Below are 18,225 nucleotides of genomic sequence, written 5' to 3' on the forward strand. Positions count from 1 at the left end.
CCTTGCAAACAGATTTCCCAGCAGTTCCTCCAATGGAGGAATTTGCAATGTTTTCCAGGAGAAGAGGTGGTGTGTACAGTAATGCCTACAGTAATGCCCCCCACCCCAGGAGCCGGGGAAGAGAGGAGCCCCTTCTCTGCCCCCTTCCCGCACAGCAGACAGAGCCCTCCTGTTGGTCAGAGAAAGTTTGGTGAAGGCAGAAGGGAGGAAAAGGCTCCTGGCAGGTTTTGTCTGTTGGAGCCAAGAACGTTCCCATTAGGGAGCTTGTGATCCTTTTTTTTTTTTTTCCTTCTCTTCAAATAATTTTTTAGTTTTATTTTATTTAGCCTGCTGGCCATTGCTCAAAGGGATCCGGGCTGTGAGTTTGTCACAGCCGGTCGGCCGCTTGCTCCCGCCTCGCCCTGGCTGGGATTGCTCCGGGAAGGACTTTGGCTTCTGAAAGCCGCGCTCTGAGCAAGGACGCGGATGTCTCCCCTTGGCCGGGAGCCTGTGCCGGCAGCGGGGGCTGGGGGGGGGGTTAGAGGGGGAAGGATGGGGGGGGGCTCGGCACGCCGGCACTGGGAAGACTGGGGCAGTGTTCGGGTCCGAGAGCTGCTGAAAGGGCTCAGTGTGCGCGGAGCGTGAGTCAGCCAGGCTGGAGGGCAGCCGGGAGCTGCCACAGGAGGGGCTGGCGCCCCAGGGAAAGGCGACGAAATTAATATCATCAGCATGGAGAGGAGGCTGAAGGGCCTGAGGAAAAGATGGAGGCCGGGAAGGTGGCATTTCTAGAGATGGTTTGAGGGACCCTCGCATTGTTTGGGTCCTCACATGGGATGGCTCCATCTGCCCCCAGGCAACTTCATGTGTCTCTGGGTGTCAAAGAAATGAAGCCTCAGGAAGGGCTGTGAGAGCCCCAGAAAGCTTTGTAGGGTCCTCAAGACAGGGACCTGTTGTGTGTCATCCTTCAGTGCCCGAAGTGCTGGCTTGTAGGGCTGCTGTTCCTCTGGGCTGGTGCAAACAGCCCTGGAGGTGCTGGTTTTCTTTGGCTGTGACTCAGGCTTGGTTTGGCACACGCACACCCAGGAGGCTGCTGGGCTGTGCCAGCCCCTTACGCATCCTCAGCATCATGTCCCCAGTCCCCAGCTATGTCACCTGCCATGGCAGATGTAGGAGACAGCTTGTCCTCTCCCATAGAAGGGCTCGTTTCTGGTGGCTCAGTATCAGCCCCTAAATGGAGAGTGGCTTCTTGAGGACATCCCAGGTAGGACCTGGCTGCATGTGAGATGAGAAGCAGGGAGGATTATCTGGTTTAGACTGAAGACAAGCATGTGACAAGGTCTGGTTCCACCTGAAAAGCAAAGAGCCTTGTGCATGGGCCAGAGAGGTCACCATGATGTGTCTGTGGTCCAGCAATGTCCTCTTATGTTCTAGAGGCACTATGTGCTCATGCAGGACACCAGCACGTGTTCAAGAGAAGGGGCCCCTTGGGGTTCAGCTTGCCCTTTCCCTAAGGCCATGGCTACTGGGGACAGCAGGAGGCTGGGACTGGTGCAGAGAGGGTGTGTGCAGAAAGTTCCCCAGTGGTGGCTGATCAGGAGATGTGTCCAAAGCAGATAAATTTTGTAATGGCGTTTTAGCTGACTGGACTGCAAAGGAATTGATCTTTGCTGAAAAGTCATGCTAAGGCATTTCAGACATTTCCCTCTAGCACAAACAGCCACAGCCCAAAAGCACCAGGTCTCACCAGCTGAGCAAGTGGGGAGGGCAGCTGATGGTCCTGACCAGCCTGGTCGTGTTTTTGTATCTCCAGACCTGCAGCAAACCACCCCAGAGGATGGAATAAATTTGTCAGATTATTGGATTACATCTCAGGGCCAGTTCCTCCAGCAGACCTTTGGTTTGTTGATCTGTGGAGCCCCATAGCTGAACTCCATAGCCACATGCCAGGCATTGGCACCATGAGCTGCTGGTGCCAGGGAGTGTCACTGCCACCTCACCCTGAGCGCTGTTGGACTTTCTATCCTGCTCCTACCACACTGTTCAGCTCTGTCCTTTCCTACCTTTACCCTAACACTGAGCAGATCTTCAAGGCTTTGGTCCCACAGGAGTGACCTCTTAGGGTGGTGTTTCTCTGGCGTGTTGTCACCAGTAGGATGAAGGAGAAGTAGAACATGGGGAGCATGGTGTGATTATAGAAATGGGTTGGAAGGACCCATGAGAGCCATCAGTTTGTTCCTCCACCCTGCAGGAGGATCCAATATCCCACAGTGAGGCAGGGATCAACCCAGAAGCAGTGTCTGGAGCTTCCCTGGACTAAGATGCTGTAAATGCCAGAGCTGTGGCTTCACAGCAGACCCATCAGCCCAACGAATGGCACAGGGCTGTGGCCATGACCTGCTGTGAATCAGGGAAGGAGATGGATCCATGCATTAACTCACCGGCCATCTCAGCCCACAGCATGACTTCACTGTCGGGTGAACATCCCACCATGGCAACCAAACCTCAGGAATGCAGCTGGGTGTGCCGGCTCTCTTCTCCTCTCCTGAGGGCTAAAGTACTCCCAGGCTAATGAATTCCTGTTGCCACCTCTCCTACCAGCCCCTTGAGCCATGGGAGCAATGCCCACTCAAGGGTCACCCTGCAATGGGCAGGTGCCTGCCCCAAGGGTGGCACCCTGGCTGCTGGGTGCTGCCTCTTCTTCTTGTGCTTGCAGAAGCAAGGAACTTTGCTGTGGCCCTGATCCAGTAGCCCTAGCCAAGGGGGGAGGATTCATAGCCACATGCCCTCTTCCTTCCTGTCTCCATCTCTTGCTGGAGATGGCCCCACCAGTGGCTGCAGCAGAGCCCAGGGTTTGGCACAGGCAAGGAGCAGCAGCAGAGCGATGGTTAATAGGGAGCAGAGCAGCAGGGCCAGGGATGTCTGACTCGCCTCTGCCTCCCTCCTAACACGATTTGGCCCAAAAAGTCTAACTTGAGCATTTCTGTGTCTGCTGGCCCAGGAGGGGGCCAGGCTGTCGCTTGGGGTCTCAGCAGGTCTGTGCTGCACCCGGGGCTGGATGTTTTCCCACTTGGGCTGGAGAGGGGCCGTGGGCAGGCGGCCACGGGGCTCAGGTGACTCCTGAGCTGCCCTTTCCATCTGACTCACGGGAGACGTCGCGAGCGCTCTCCTGCCTAGCAGAAAACACCTCACCTCACAGCTCCTGGCCTCTGGGTCCCTGCCAGCCCCCTGGGCAGCCCTGGCTTCCCGGGACAGAACTGGGAGAGCAGAACTGGGCTGGAGCCCGGCCATGGGTCCATGTCTGCCTGTGCCCATGGTGGCTTTGCTGGGCATTGAGGTGAGCAGGATGGGTCCCTGGTGCTCACTGCCGGTGTGATATTGATTTTTCAGCCCTCCAACTTGCAAATCTCTTCCTCCTGGTTCCCTCCTGTACACTTTCACTCCTTGGGCCAGTCCAGGACGTGAGCAGTCCCATCTGGCAGCAGGATGGATCCTTCCTTTCTCCTCCTGGAGCCAAGTGCACAAACATCCTCCTTTCTCTTTTCTGGACCTGGGCATCACGATCATGTCTCCCTTCTTAACTCTGTGTTCTCACCCCTCTAGGCTTTCTTCATCATCCATCCTCATGGGCTCATTTTCTTCACTGCCTGGATGCCATCCTGCCACAGGTTCACAAGACAAGCCCAGACCTTGGGGCTTTCTGTGTGAGAGTGAATTGAGTGAGTAGAGAAGGGGAAACCGAGGCATGCAGGGGTAAGTACTTCTTTCAGGGATACAGTGGGCTGGGAGAGACAAGCCAGAGCCTCTGTCTCACTGTGTCCAACCACAAGGCTGTTTGCATCATGACACAGAGGCGGGCCCTCCATCTGTCTGCTCCCCTTGTGCCCACTGCCAGAGCCTCAGCATCAGGCTCCCCCTGCTCCCTTAGGATGGGAAATGTTTTCCCTTTCCCCTCCCTTCCCTGCTCGCCAGTATGAGTCTGGTTTCCCCCCATGTGCTGCCGCCAAGCGCCTCAGGAACCACTGGAAAATGCATAAAAGTCCTGGGCAAGGCTGAGGGTTACTCACAGTCACAGCTGGATCCAGCTGCTGATTTAAAGCAACAGCACAGCCACACTGTGGGCATCCCAGGGGCACACATCCCCTGGGGAGAAGAGGGATCCTGATGAAGGACCCCTCCTCCTGTTCCCCAATGCTGTGGCTGTGGGGCCCATGTCACCCTGTCCCTGGGAGCACTGTGCCCTCATAGAGTGGCCTGGGGGCAGATTGGGTCTGCAGAGGACAACAGTGACTTGGGGACCCCTGAGCAGGGGTCTGGCCTGGCCATTGCCCTGCAAAAGCAACTTCCCCTTTTCCCCCATTTTTGGGAGAAATACTACAAATTACAGGGGATTTGATTCCAAGTAGGGCAGTGGGTGTTGCTTTTGACTATAGCTCAAGGTGTTTTGGCAGCCGTTGGTGTGAGCTGCCAAGGGCAGTGGAGCAGGAGAGAGTGCCCAGCTTTGGCAATGCAGAAAACCTCCTCCCACCACCACAACCCTGCTCTAGAGAGAGGCTCTGGGATGGAAATGGCCATGGGGCCCTGGGTTTAATGTATAAAACAACCCACCCTGTGCCCCGGGTCTGTTTTATGGCTCTGATAAGAATGGGCAAATGGAGGGAACTCTCTGGGGGGGAAAGGTGGCTCTCCTGGGCTTCCACATTGGACCTGGCTGCTGGTACATGTCTGCCCCAACCTCCCAGGTGGTGGTGTTCACTCAGCAATAAACCAGGGTAATAATTAATCCTAACTGCTCAGGGGGGTTTCTCTGAGCAAGGGCTGGGATGGAACCAGTGCCGGTCCCTCGTCATAGCCCTGAGCATCCTGCGTGGGTGCAGCCTCCCGGGATTATTCTCTACCTGCTGGCACAGCCTGAGCACCTTCAGGAAAGGTGCTTAGAAAATGAATGTGCAAGGATAAAGGGATGCCCTCCCTCTATCCTACTGCATCCAGGATGTTTGCTCAAGTGTTTGCAAAATCCTGACGTGGTGTGAGTCTGCCTCAGCTAAACAAACAGAGACTTTGGCATCCTGCTGCAGCCTCAGTCTCCCTCCCACCCCAGGGCAAGTTGCAGGTGAGTGGCTTAATAGAAGAACCTGAGTGTGTGACCACTCCATGCTGCCAGACTTAGGTCAGGGTGAGCCCTTGGTCCTGCTCCAGGCGCTCAGAGGTTCTGGGAGGAGAGGGCTGTTTTGGGTGTCCCCACAAGTCACAGGGCAACAGGACCTTGGCTTGTGTGGGAAACCCAGCCCAGAGACCAAGGAGTTGGCATGAGTGGCCAGGAGGTGTGAGACACTTGGAGAAGAGATGAGGATGATTTTGTGTGTGTATAATTTGCTAGAATGGAAATAAATCAGAAAACAACAAACACAAGAAAAAAACCTATAACAACAACAACAACAAAAAAACCAAAACCCACAACAACCCAAAAACTGTAGCAAAGAAACCAGGGCAGCTTTTACCAGAGAAACAAAACCCAAGCCATTAGTGGGAAAACATTGGCTGGGTCAACCTGCCACAAGCCAGTCTTCTGGGACTGCGTGAGCTTCATAAAGAAAGCTCACATCTTTCTTTGTACATCTTAATTCAGATCTACTTTGAAACGAAAAGAGGCTCTTGGAAAAAAAAAAAAGCATTGTGGGTTGCTTTGGGAACATCTATGTGGGCCACTTTGGTATCACTCATCCTTTCCCTTTGCCCCAGCTGATGTCCCTTATCCCCATTAGAAGCCATCCCCAAAGCCTCATATCCCCACAGGCTGCTTGCCCCCATCTCTGCTGGTGACACTGGGAGGGGTGCTCAGGCAGTGCCAGGTGTGTGGCACTGATTCAAACTGTCCCAGAATGGTCCTGGGAGCCAGGAGCTGTGGAGGTGGTTGGCTGTCTGGAGGAAGCCAGTGTCACCCTGTCCATGATTGGGGTGTCACCTGGGAAGGTCTGTGCTTTACCTTCCCCTTCTGCCTCCCTGTATAATACAGTGATAAAATGATGGGTTTTTATCTCTTGCAGGTCCCCTGACAGCTCTCACAGGACCCTGGTGGCTCAGCAAAGCTCAGAATATCACTGGCATTGTGCAAGGTGAAGGAGCTCAGCTTCCCCATGCCCAAGCAGCAGCTGCCACCCAAGAGCCCTACTCCAGACATCTGCAGCTCTGACAGTGGTGTTAAACAGGTACTCAGTGCCCCCAAATTTCAGTCTAATGGCTTAGACCTAAGAACTAAGATGCAAAGGAGAGCCATGGTGATGGATCCAGATGCTTTGCTGAAGGCAGGGGCCTGCTGGTGACTGGGTCTACTTGTGGCAAAGTGATGCTGTCCTCAGCTTGAGTTTCAGACAAATAAAAAAGTTCAGGTTTCTTTTTTTTGGATTTTGCTCTCAGCAGAGGATTGTGGTTGCTCGGGTAAAACCTGTTCTTGACAGACACTTTGAACAGGCAAAGAGAAAGTCTGTGGAATAGGATTTTTGGGGAAAAAAAAATGCCTTCAATTTTTCGTTTTAGCCTTCCTGACACCTTTCTACTTTCCCAGCATGAATCTGGAAGGTGTGAAAACTTGGGTTTGTCCTCAATTTTTCTATGTAATGGTGAACCAAATGTAAAAATAATGTCTCATCTTAAGACTTAGTCTTGAAACGGAAGCTGGTGGTGCCAGGGGTGCTGAGGACAGTGTCTGTCTCTATCACTAGTAGCCCCAGACCTGACACTATTTGGGTCTTTAATGAACATAAGTAAAGCTTTGCCCAGCCATCCCACCACAGCCTGCAGTGCTCTCACCCAGAAGCCCTGCATCTCTCCTGCCCAGGGACCAGTGGGAGAGGGCTCTACCTGTGCAGAGGGGGTTATTGGAGCTGAAACCTTGCACAACAGCACAGGAGCATCCGGGATGTCCCTGTACTTGTGGACCTGCTGTTTTCCTGCTCAGAAGCAGCCATTGGAGAGGGGGCATTGAGCATGGAGCATGGAGCATGGCTGGCAGAGGTCCCTGTGCAGGCTGCCAGGAACCCTCCTCGCCCCTTCCGTGCTGGAGCAGCACAGCCCCTGGGCCCTGGGGTTGCTGGCTGGATGTGCTGGTGTTGGGGGATCCAGAGAGCCTGCTGTATCACACACATTCAGCACCTGGGCATTCCCTGCAGCTCCAGCAGCTGCTCCAGGGCTGTGTTTTGGGTTTTACTCTATGTCCCTATGGCAGAGATGCTGCCATCCCTGTTCCTATCATGGTCCCAGGATATGTTGCAGGGAGGAGATGGTGGCTGCGGTTTTGGGGCTTTTCTGTTTCCATCCCTTTGTGCTGGTTTGTAAAGGGGAGGCTTTCAAATAGGGTCCTCCTCTATTGTGAGCCCCTCTTTGCAGAATGGGATGAATTCTGTGCACCCACCACCTCTGTGTTGCAGGTATGAGATGAGTCCTGACATCCTGCTCTGGTCAAGCTGCTACTTGGTGTAGGTCTCCATCCTTCCCCTGACACCCTTTCTCTGTGCATCTCAGCTGAGGTATTCTTGGGGCCATGAGTTCAGCAGATACAGACTTTTCTATAGCCAGTGGGAATAGATGGGAAGGTGTGTAGGGACCTTTGGTGTTGCTGAGGTTGTGGGGTGCTGCAGGGCTGGTGCAGCCTGTTTGAGCAGTGTTTCCTGGGGAGTTTTCACTGCTCCCAGGATGTGGAGCTGCAGGGCATGCGGAAAAGCGATAAGCCAAGATAAGGAGAAAGAAGCAGGTCTTGAGAAAGCAATGCAGCTCCCATCCCCAAACTGAGCTGGACTTGGGGGTTTCTTGGAGCAGAGCCAAATGCTGTTTGAGTAGCAAAGGTTGTGTGGGTCCCACAGCGTGTCCAGCCTGGGAACAGAAGAGCTTTTCCCACAAAAAATGCAATGTGTCTAGGAGGTTGTGAGAGCTGTGGGAGACCCTGTCTTTGACTGTGGGCAAAGGGACTAGAATATCTCTGCTTGGCAGGAAAGGAAATATCCCAAAGGATTTCCTGTAGGTTTCCCAGCTTGACTTTGTGGTTGTCACGAGCAGCTGGTGGGGTTGGGAGGACGACAAATAGGGGGACATCAGAAAAGGACATCAGGGGGACTGATTTTCATGGCTGAAGAAGACTCTGAACTGAAATGCTATATTTAAGAGGAAAGGAAGATTTTAAATCTGCTTCTCAAGGGGAAAGGGGATGTCCCATGCTGATGTGGCTGCAGCAGGGATGCTGGTGAAACACTGCTCTTGTTTCCAGGGTTAAAGGAAGAGTTTGGTGGTGGTGCTGGTGGAAATTTGACCCATGAGGCAGGTCATGGCATGCCAAGAAAGCACCTTCCTGCTGCAGAAACCCTTCCTTTCAACTCCCTGCAGCATCGGGTATGGGTCCCCACGTGTATGGGTCCTGGATAGAACATGGTGCCTGGTGAAGTGGGAGTCCTGGGCAGAGTGTTGGTCCCCGACAAGGTGTGGATCCTGCTTGAGATGTGGGGCCTGGGGAAGGTGTGGGTCACATGAAAGGTGAGGGTCCAAGGACAGGTGGTGGTCCTGGGGAAGGTGGATGTCCCAGGAGATGTGTGGCTCCATCGGTGCAGGAAAATCTGGAATTGGAATCTCAGTGAGAGAGGGATGGGCCCCTGCTCTCTTTTAATATTTATCCCTGTGTTAGGAGGTTAGAAAAGACCCACATTCCTGTTTCAGAGATCAAAACCCATCTGCCCAAAAGACCTCTCCTGGTGAGCACTGGGATCTCCTTCTCATAACTAGGATCCTTTGCAATTAACATCTGTGGGGCAAACCTAAGACACCCCAGAGACCAGCGCACTGGGTCCGGGGTACAGAGGACTCCCATCAGCAACGGGGAGAGTCCTCGGGGGGAATGTGGGGTGTCACCTTCAAAACTCTTCCCCTGCCCGCACTGTGGAAGGCTCTGCCTGCTGCAGTGGCTTGAGGGGGGGGGGGAGTGGAGGGGGAGGGCAAGAGTTAACCTACCTGCTCTGCCATCCCTCTCTTGGCTCCACCTCGAAGAGCGAGGGGAGGGAAAAGGGAAAAAGTAGGGGAAAAAAAAAAAAAAAAAAAAAAAGGAGGAGGAGGAAGAGGGCAGAGAGAAGCGCCCGGACCGCGGGCAGCCCCGGCCAGCAGCGGAGTGGCCGTCTCATCCTACTCCCAGCATGTTCCAGTGGTAAGTGACCGCCGGGGAGCCCCAGCCCCGTTCCTTCTCCGACTGAGCCTCCCCTGCCCTCCGTTCCCACCTCCCGGCACCGCCGTCCCGGAGCCAACGGGGCTGCAAGGTCCCCTTCCCACCGGGTGGCGGGACCCGCTTTCTTGACAGATTTTGGAGGGGTCCCCCCTTCCCCTTCCAGTCTCACCCCAGGACCTTCCAGGTCCCCATCCCACCGGGTTCCTCCCGCGAGGTGTCTCCTTGTCCCCATCCCACCGGTTCCCTCCCGAGGTGAGCCGCAGGAGCGGCTGGCAGGGAAAGCGCAACTTGGGCAGGCTGGGCAGGCTGCTGATGGGGAAGGGACAAAAGACGGCGTCTGTCCTCTGTGTCTATCGGTCCCCGTCCCAGGAGGGGGGGGACCTTCGCCTCGGCTTTTCAGAGAGCACTAAGGAGGGTCCTCCCCCACCTCCCCTAGGCCGGGGAGGTTCCCCCCAGCAAGGTTCCCTGCGGTGTCCGCTCCCAGCACAACCCTTGCCACATCCCGGGCTCCGGCTCCGGCGCACCGGAGCTCCGGCCCGGCGTCATCCGGGATGGGATTAGCGGGCAGGGGCGGGCGGTGAGAGCACCGCTGCTTCTCTGGGAATGCTCTTCCCAGCGAAAGGATGGTTTATACGGTGGGGCCGTGGGGCAGCCAGATCTGCCCCGTGGGGACCCTGTCCTACGGCAGCGATAGCCCGCGTGGGGCAGATGCCCACGGTGTGTGTGTACTGGGGGAGGGACGAATCCAAGGTTTCTGCCCTTGCCTGTCCCCCAGCCCTGAGATTTTACCACCTCGTAATTAAACCGGACATTTTACATTAAAAGGGAACGTGTTCCCGCACATCCCGGGACTTGGGACAACTGTCGTGACTTAGGACTCTGCGTGGCGCTTGCACCCAGCCGGAGCGAGCTGCTTTTGCAGACTTTTGGTGCTTTCTGTCCAGCACCTGCTCCTAGATGAGATGCCTTCTCCCAAGCCCTTGGCACAGTCAACAGAAAGAGCTCTATGCTGGTGGTGTCTCGGCCGGCTCCGTGACTGGATCTAATTGAGGGGCCAGAAAAATCCAAATAAATAGATAGCTCTGGCCGATCAAAGAGGTTTTCATGCGGATCAAAAGTGGCTGTGTTCCTCTCCGGGGACCGGGAATGGACAGCCTCCGTCTCCTGGGGCCTCGCCTGCCCCACAGCATCACCACCTGAAAGGGAAACTGCCCACTTCTAATTTGGGGGTTTAAATTTAACCGCCCGGGGCGCCGCCGGCGGTGTCGTGGCCTTCTCACAGGGAGGCTTTTGAGATTTTTCCTGGTGGAGGATAGGGAAGAGGGGGGAGCTGGTTGGGACCTTTCCACGCTCTCTCGATGGTACCAAAACCCCCGGTTGGGGCAGCCAGTCCCTGCTGCCACCGGTGGGAGCCCCGCCGGGGTGGGCAGGGGTTGCTGTCCTCCTGTCCCAGGCTCTTGGGGACGCTGCCGGGGACAGGCTGGGCGTTGTGCCCCAGAGCAGGACGCTGGGGCTCAGCAGGGTGATTTCTCGGTGATGGCAGTCAATCTGAAGCACCTTCTTTGCCTCCTTCGACGTGGTGGCTCTTGGGGTCTTCAGAGAGCACCTCCCAGCTGAGGTGACCACACAACAGAAATACTCGAGATCAGGAAGAACCCCCGCATGCTTCTTTTCACTCTTCTGCCCCGCAAAATCTTTCGTTTGGTGTGGCATTTGCTTACAGTTGTGGCTCAGGATCCCAACAGTCCCCATTGCTTTCCTGCCACTGGAGGGACAGGGTATCTGTGGGGCAGAAGGCACGGGGCTCACAGCTCCTGGGGGATCAGGTGGTGCCCCCACAGCCTGTGCAGTCAGACCTACAGGAAAAGTCCCAGATGGATGTTTGTAACAAAGCTAAAACTGCCCTTTGCACCAGTGAGAACTGGTAATCCATGTTCACTGTAGGGAGGTGTAAGTTTCTGTGATGCTGTGGAACAACTCACTGACATACCCAGATGTACCCAGGCTACCCAATCCTCCACCTCTTGACAAAGCACAGAAATCTCCCGTCACCCTCAGGGCAGTGTCTGCTTCCCGGTCTGAAATCAACAGCAGTGACCTAAGGAGGGTAACACGGAGGAGAGTGGCTCCATGCAGCTCCTGTCTATGGTGGGCAGGGCCAAGGGTGGGGCCATCTGTCCCAGCTAGTGACAGCTGTACCTATGCAAATTTTTTACAGTTATTTCAGTAATTACCTGCCCATGGTTTCTGGGGAACATATGGCCAATCCTTCTGGCTGGGCATGTTATCATCTGTTGTCCTTGGGGTGATGGGGAGTGCAAGGATGAGGTGGGAGAGGCTGGTGTAGGATGGGATAAGGTGGGATAGGGTAAGAGCCAGGCTTGGGGTGTCAGGATGGGACCGGGGTAATTGAGGTTGCTATACAGGGGTGGCCAGGTTTATTTCTGCTGCAGTGCCAGGTACTGATGAAGAGGTTTTAAACATGGCTTTGGCTGTGCAGGGGTTAAAGGTGCCACTGTATTGGACCAAAGAGTTCCTAAGAATAAGCTCAGAGCTGTGTTGCTAGGGCTGGAGAGGGTTAAGGGAATGGTGAGATCTAATCTGTACTGCTCCCTCATCAGTCTTGGATGAGTGGCCACATATAAAACTGGACAGGGAATATCTATCCATTTACCCGTAATTACTTATTTCCACGCTGGCTCTCACAGTCCATGCTAGTGATCACAGTTTTCCCACGTAAACACAGGGCTGAAAAGTGCTTTGTACTTGAGGATGAAGCTGCTCACAAAAGCTCCTGGTTCTCCTGTTTGCCATTGAGGTGACTCCTGTGTTTCAGAGTGGCCAGAGTCCCCTAACACAATGCTCTCCACTGCCATGGGGAGCCTGAGGGGCACCAGGGCATCCCATCAAGCAAGTGCTTTGGTGCAGCCTGTGTCCCAAAACCCCAGCAGCTTCCTGGCAGCACTGATAACAATCCAGTCCCCAGGGCCAGGAGCATTTCAAAGCTTTTTAAAATTTTTTTAGACTGGAAATTACTTCGGTTTAATGTTTCAGATTTCAGCACCAAGCTCCTTCTCTGGACTATCCCAAAGTGAAGGTCCCATCTGTTTGGTAGAAATGACCTTGAATCTTTCTGGCTCTCAACAGGGAGCAGAAAGCCAAGGGGCTGTCTCCAGTTGGTGTCACATGAGCTGGGACATGCTTCTGTCACCAAGAGGATGAGTGTAGGGGAGCTGTGAAACGGGTGTCACATCCACCTTCTTTGGCTTCCCAGCCAAGGTAGGCTGCAGGCAGGGAATGGGGCTCCAGAGGCCACTGGGCACCAAGCGTGTCCCCTCCATGTAGGAGCAGCCAGGGTCAGGGCTGCCACCGGATCCTGGTAGGCACATGGAGCCCAGCTGCCATCCTTATTTGCACATATGATGTCCTGAGGCAGTTGGAGCAAGCAGGATGGAGGCAAGAGGAAATTGGTGCAGATGTGCCAGCTGTGGAGGGGGGGACGGGTGCTTGGGGGCAATGTGGTGCAGATGGGCAGAACAGACAGTTCCTTCTCTGCAGCAGCAGCAGCAGGGTAAGAACCCCCCCTTTTAACTGTGGAAAAGCTGGCGGGGGAGGCAGCTGCCCATCAAAAAGTGATGGGACACAGATTATGAGCATCCCATGATCTCCTCTCAGGAGGTGTTTGTGCAGACAAGCCTCTTATAGCCTGCAGTTTCCTTTCCTTAACCCCCTACCCAATCTTGTCCCTTTAGGAAGAAGACCATCTACAAAACCGTTTGCCTTTCCTTCTTGCTGGTGATCACGGTGACGGTGCTGCAGCGGGGTATGGCCCCCAGCCAGTTCATGCAGGGCCAGCAGCAGAAAGAGCTGCCCCCTCCAGAACCCCTGAAAACACAGAAGAGAGACAATGCCTTCTCCATCACCAGCACTTTCTGGAAGAGCAAGAAGGAGAAAGGTCCTCTGAAGGAGGAGGAGAGCATTACAGCAAAACAAGCAAAATCCTGGGATGTCACCACTACCAACTGCTCAGCCAACCAGAACTTCAGCAAGGTGGATTGGTTCAAAGGTCTGGAGCCCAACTTCCAGCAGTTCCTGCTCTACCGGCACTGCCGCTACTTCCCCATGCTGATCAACCACCCCGAGAAGTGCAGCAGAGATGTCTACCTGCTCATTGTGGTCAAGTCCATCATCACACAGCATGACCGCCGTGAGGCCATCCGGAGGACCTGGGGCCAGGAGAAGGAGGTGGATGGCAAGAGGATCAGGACGCTGTTCTTGCTGGGCACAGCCTCCAAAGAGGAGGAGAGAGCCAACTACCAGAAACTGCTGGATTACGAGAACCACATCTACAGGGACATCTTGCAGTGGGATTTCCTGGACAGCTTCTTCAATCTCACCCTCAAAGAGGTCCATTTCCTGAAGTGGCTGAACATCTACTGTGACAACGTCCATTTCATCTTCAAAGGTGATGATGATGTGTTTGTGAGTCCTAGCAACATCCTGGAGTTCCTGGAGGATAAGAAGGAAGGAGAGGACCTCTTTGTGGGGGATGTCCTCTATAAAGCCAAGCCAATCCGGAAGAAGGAGAACAAGTACTACATTCCCAGTGCACTCTACAACAAAAACAGCTACCCACCCTATGCAGGAGGTGGGGGCTTCATTATGGATGGATCCCTGGCCAAGAAGCTGCACAAGACCTCGGAGACACTGGAGCTGTACCCCATTGATGATGTCTTCCTAGGGATGTGCTTGGAGGTCCTTAAAGTATCACCTGTTGGGCACGAGGGCTTCAAAACATTTGGCATTGTGAAAAACAAGAACAGCAAGATGAACAAGGAGCCATGTTTCTTCCGGAGCATGTTGGTGGTCCATAAACTGCTGCCTCCAGAGTTGCTCCAAATGTGGGACTTAGTCCATAGTAACTTGACATGCTCAAGAAAACTCAATGTCCTTTAGCTTCAGTCTCTCTGGAGAGCTGGAACTGGAAGGGCTGGGACCAATCCTTGCTCTGGGGTGGGGTGAGCCTCTGCTGGTGGCACACAAGTTCTTTGGGGGCAGCTCCCTCTGGGGCGAGGAAGGCAGAGACACTGCGCTCATGGGCATGGTTTGCATTAGTGTTTGTTCCTGTACTGTAATGTGGTTCACTTATCTCCAGCTGGGTTGGGGGTTGCTGAAAAAGAAGACAGAAAAAAAACCAGCAAACTAGCAAATCTAGCACAAAATGGAGAGAGAGAGAGAGAGAGAGAGAGAGAGAGGGCAGAGAGGTTTGTGCTCTGCTTTAGGTACCATCTCCACTGGAATTGCAGGGTGGGGGTAGGCAGGGAGGGATGTAGCATAGGCATCAGTTTTTGGAGACGTTCGGGGTCTGGGGAACCCCCTTCAAAGGGAGCTGAGCAGTTTAAAAGCATGTGAGCCCCCCCAGGATTCAGAAATCAAGGGGATTTCATTTGTTATCTCAAATTTCTCCTCTGTGCAAGGATTTAGTGACAATGACCCTGAGCACATTAAGTTCACCCCTGCCCAAGTCCGCTTTGTTTCAGCACTGTTCAGCTGGGCAAAGGGACTCTCCTCCAAGGCCAGACGGCCCCCCCCTCCAGCTCCAAGACCCCATTAGGTCTGCAGGGTTTCAGCCAGGCAGTTGAGGGCATTGGGGTCTTAGTCCCCAACAGAGGGTCCCAGATGACAGTGGCTTCCAGTCCCAGGCCAGGCTGTGCTCGGCTCCCCAGCCCCTCTCCTGGCCTCCATGTGCGTGCACTTGGAGGAATGCACCCAGATGAAATTCCTCAGGGATTTGTTCCTCCTGGCAGGAAAGGGAAGGGATGAGGCAGCTACTGTTGCCTGTGGCCAAGGAAGAAGCAGAGAAACTTGGTTGACCCCAGCAGCTGGAGTGGCCCATTGTTTCATCACACCCAGGCCCCTGATTTGGGTGGTGGGGCCTCTTATTGCAGCAGGGGTGCTCTGGTGGGTGCAACCTCAGAGGGGGACAGCAATCCCCAAAAGACCCTGTGTGTGGCTGCTTTGGGCTTGGCCCCAGTTTTGCAGTGAATATGGTGCTCAGAGCAGGATCCGAAGGGGCAAGGTGAAGAACATCTGCTCCTCTCAAGGTAGTTGCAGTGTTTATTCTACAGGATAAGGCCCAGAAGCATGGTATCATGAGACATGGCTCTTTTTGTTTTGGGCTGAAAGGGCCACTGAAGCTGTCAGGAGGATCCCTGAGCCAGCTGCTGTGATGGAGAATCCCTGACAAGGAGAGACATGTGGCCACACATGGGGCCACAGATGCTTCCAGCCACCGACTGCATGCGTGGGCAAAGCCACAGGCATGTGCAAAGCCACACGTGTGCATGGGTGCTGCTGTGCCAGCTCCCAGGCACAGGCTCTGCACATGCAGATGTCCCCCTGCACAGTGCCCACACACCCTGCTGTCCCCACACACAGGGGACACACAGAGCCATGGGCACAGCTCTGATAATGCACAGTGAAACAGGCACATGTGCACGGTCTCTCTCTCTCTCTCTCCCCCTCTCTGGTGCCAGACATTGAAAGGAAAAAATGTCGTCTACCTCAAAGGTCCCCCTGTGCAGTGCCTTTTTTTCCTTCCCTTTTCTTAATGTGTCTTGGAAATGGGCCCGTTTCATTTGCTCTGAGTCTGTATGTTCCCCAGGTTAGAAAACAAACGAAAAAAAGGGAATAAGCCAGCCAAAAGAAGGCACCCTCATGCCAAGCCACACCACTTCTCGGCAAATGTCTCCCTTCTGCTCAGAGGAGCTGCAGCTTTGAAGAGGAGGAGGAAAAAGAGCCTGTTGCTGCCCTGGGCTCAGCCATTGGTACTGGGGTAAGCAGATACTGTGAAATTTGATTGACAATGCACCCAGCAGGGCCGGGTCCCTGGGCAGAGCCCTGAGGGCATTTTCAGTGCCTGTTGGGCTCAGGCAGCAAGCACACAGCACTCCTTTGCTTTCCCACTCCCTCCCTCCTTCCAACAGGAGCGAGTTCAGAAATAGTTTCCAAAATAACACCTCTGTAATTTATGGCAGGTACAGTACATTGGTCTGTATATTTATCCTACATACAGGGATGGCTCTCGCTCTCTGTAGCACTCCATATGGCGAGCCAGGGCTTCGTGCAGAAATCTCTCAGTGTTGTTCTTCACCTGGTGGGACCTGTACAGAGAAACCTTGTAGATTTGGTGAATATTCTAGTTTCTAAATAAAAGTTAAAAGGAGAAGAAAAAGAACCATAGCCAAGTGCTTGCCTTGTATCATTGCAAGGGGGGGGTTGAGAACTGGTAATGGGCAGTGGCAAAACTGCTGCTTAGAGCAAGCACCTGGGGCTTTGGCTGCCCTGTTCCAGCTTGGCATGGCTGCCTGCAGAGCCTGGCGTGGTATTTAACAAGGGCTGGTGGATAATTTTTCTCTTCCATGCATTCTTCCAGCTAGAGCTTCAGCCTGTCTTAGTGTCCTGCAGCAAGGAGCTCCTTACCTCACCCTCCTGCAAAGAGCAGTCCCAGCATGTATGGAAACTCACCTGTTCTGTTAAACACCCTCCTCTCCGTGCACTGCAGGAGATCACCACCTCACTGTCCCTGTCACCCTCTCCATGGCAGGATGGTGCTCACTGCCTTTTCCCCCCCAGCCAAATCACCACCACACTTCCCGTGGCCATTGAGCAATAGGATCATCATAGGTCAGCAGAACCCAGAGCAGTGGAAGCCACGTCTGCAGGGACCAACCCACATCAGGTCTGAACCTGGCTGGAGTGCAGAGGAACACCATGGGTAAGGCACACCTCGGTGTTGGGGCAATGGTGACATGGGTGGAAAGGCCAGCAAATGGGACCAGGACATGCTGGACTCAGCAGGATGGGCCACCTCCCTCTGAGACAACCTTCCCTGGGGCACCAAAAATTTCGCGGGTGGGGACAAAAGGCAAGTGATGAGTTATCCCAGGTGTGGCTACTCTTGCCCTTTCCCTCTCCTATGTGACCCAGGGCTGTCTCCTCCTGCTGTGGGACTCTTCCACAGGGAAGCAGAGGGAGAGAACACTCCAGCCAGGGCTCCAGAATGGGAGCAGGCTCCATGCTCCGGTGAGGAAGTGAGGCTGGGGAGGGGATGAAGAGGATGCCGCAGTCCCCACATCCCCTTGTTCAGCCTCCTTCACATTCAAGGAGGTGCCCCAAAGCCCTGCGGGCTCTTGGCAGACCATCACCCCCTCCTCAAGGCGGCGAGGAGACCGCGAAGCCCCTCCCGCTCGGGGCCCGGTCCGGCGGAGCCCGCTCTCCCCTCAGGGAAGCGGAAGGCGGGCGGGTGCTGCCCTCCCGCGGTCGGCATCGCTGCCGCCCTCCGACCATTTGCCGGCGGGGCTCGGTCGGTGGCTCTAAAATGGCTGATGGTTAACGGGCTGGAGGGAAGGACACCCAGACCCCTCCAGGTGAAGCAGCAGCACCCTCAAGCCAAAAGCAGCCACTCGTCCACTGGTTATTAAAGACTTTACCCTTGGAGAACCCCTTCCTCTTCCAGTGCTGCATGTTGGGAATGCACAAGTGCAGATGACAAAGTTCAACAAGGCAAAGTGCCAGGTCCCCCACTTGGGTCTCAACAGACCCATGCAATACTATGAGCCTGTGGAAGTGAGGTTGGGAAGGTACCTGGTGGAGAAGGACGACCCATAGCAGGCTGAGCATGGGCCAGCAGTGTGCCCAGGTGGTCAAGGCCAACTGCATCCTGGCTCTAATCTGCAGTAGCACAGCCAGGACTTAAGAGGTGACTGTGCCCCTGTACTCAGCCCAGAGGCCCCACCTCAAATATTGTTTTGAGTTCCTTACTCTTAGGACATCAAAGTGCTGGAGCATGTCCAAACACAGGTGATGAAGCTGGTGAAGGGGCTGGAGAAAAGTCCTATGGGGAATCTCTGAGGGAACTAGGTTTGTTGTTTAGAAAATACTGACCAAAGACTTCATCTTTGGTCTCTTAAATGGTAAGACAAGAGGAAACAGATTGGAGCGGTGGTGGGGAGACTCTTCCTGGATATTAGGAAGAATTTGTTGAC

At 54.4% G+C, this 18,225-nt stretch overlaps 1 protein-coding gene and 1 long non-coding RNA gene across 2 annotated transcripts; both read left to right on the plus strand.

Moving 5' to 3' along the window:
- Positions 1–909: 909 nt before the first annotated feature.
- LOC139799894 (uncharacterized) lies at positions 910–6,379 on the plus strand. Its single transcript, XR_011727506.1, has 2 exons — positions 910–3,729; positions 6,024–6,379. It is a non-coding gene; the product is annotated as an uncharacterized lncRNA (long non-coding RNA).
- A 2,690-nt stretch (positions 6,380–9,069) lies between these two features.
- Positions 9,070–14,356, plus strand: B3GNT7 (UDP-GlcNAc:betaGal beta-1,3-N-acetylglucosaminyltransferase 7). The gene is made up of 2 exons (XM_071752428.1): positions 9,070–9,160; positions 12,931–14,356. Exons 1-2 carry the CDS (start codon positions 9,150–9,152, stop codon positions 14,132–14,134), a joined length of 1,215 nt encoding a protein of 404 aa, XP_071608529.1. The 5' UTR covers positions 9,070–9,149; the 3' UTR covers positions 14,135–14,356.
- Positions 14,357–18,225: the final 3,869 nt, after the last annotated feature.

This window comes from Heliangelus exortis, chromosome 9, assembly GCF_036169615.1.
Source record: "Heliangelus exortis chromosome 9, bHelExo1.hap1, whole genome shotgun sequence".
Taxonomy (NCBI): Eukaryota; Metazoa; Chordata; class Aves; order Apodiformes; family Trochilidae; genus Heliangelus; species Heliangelus exortis.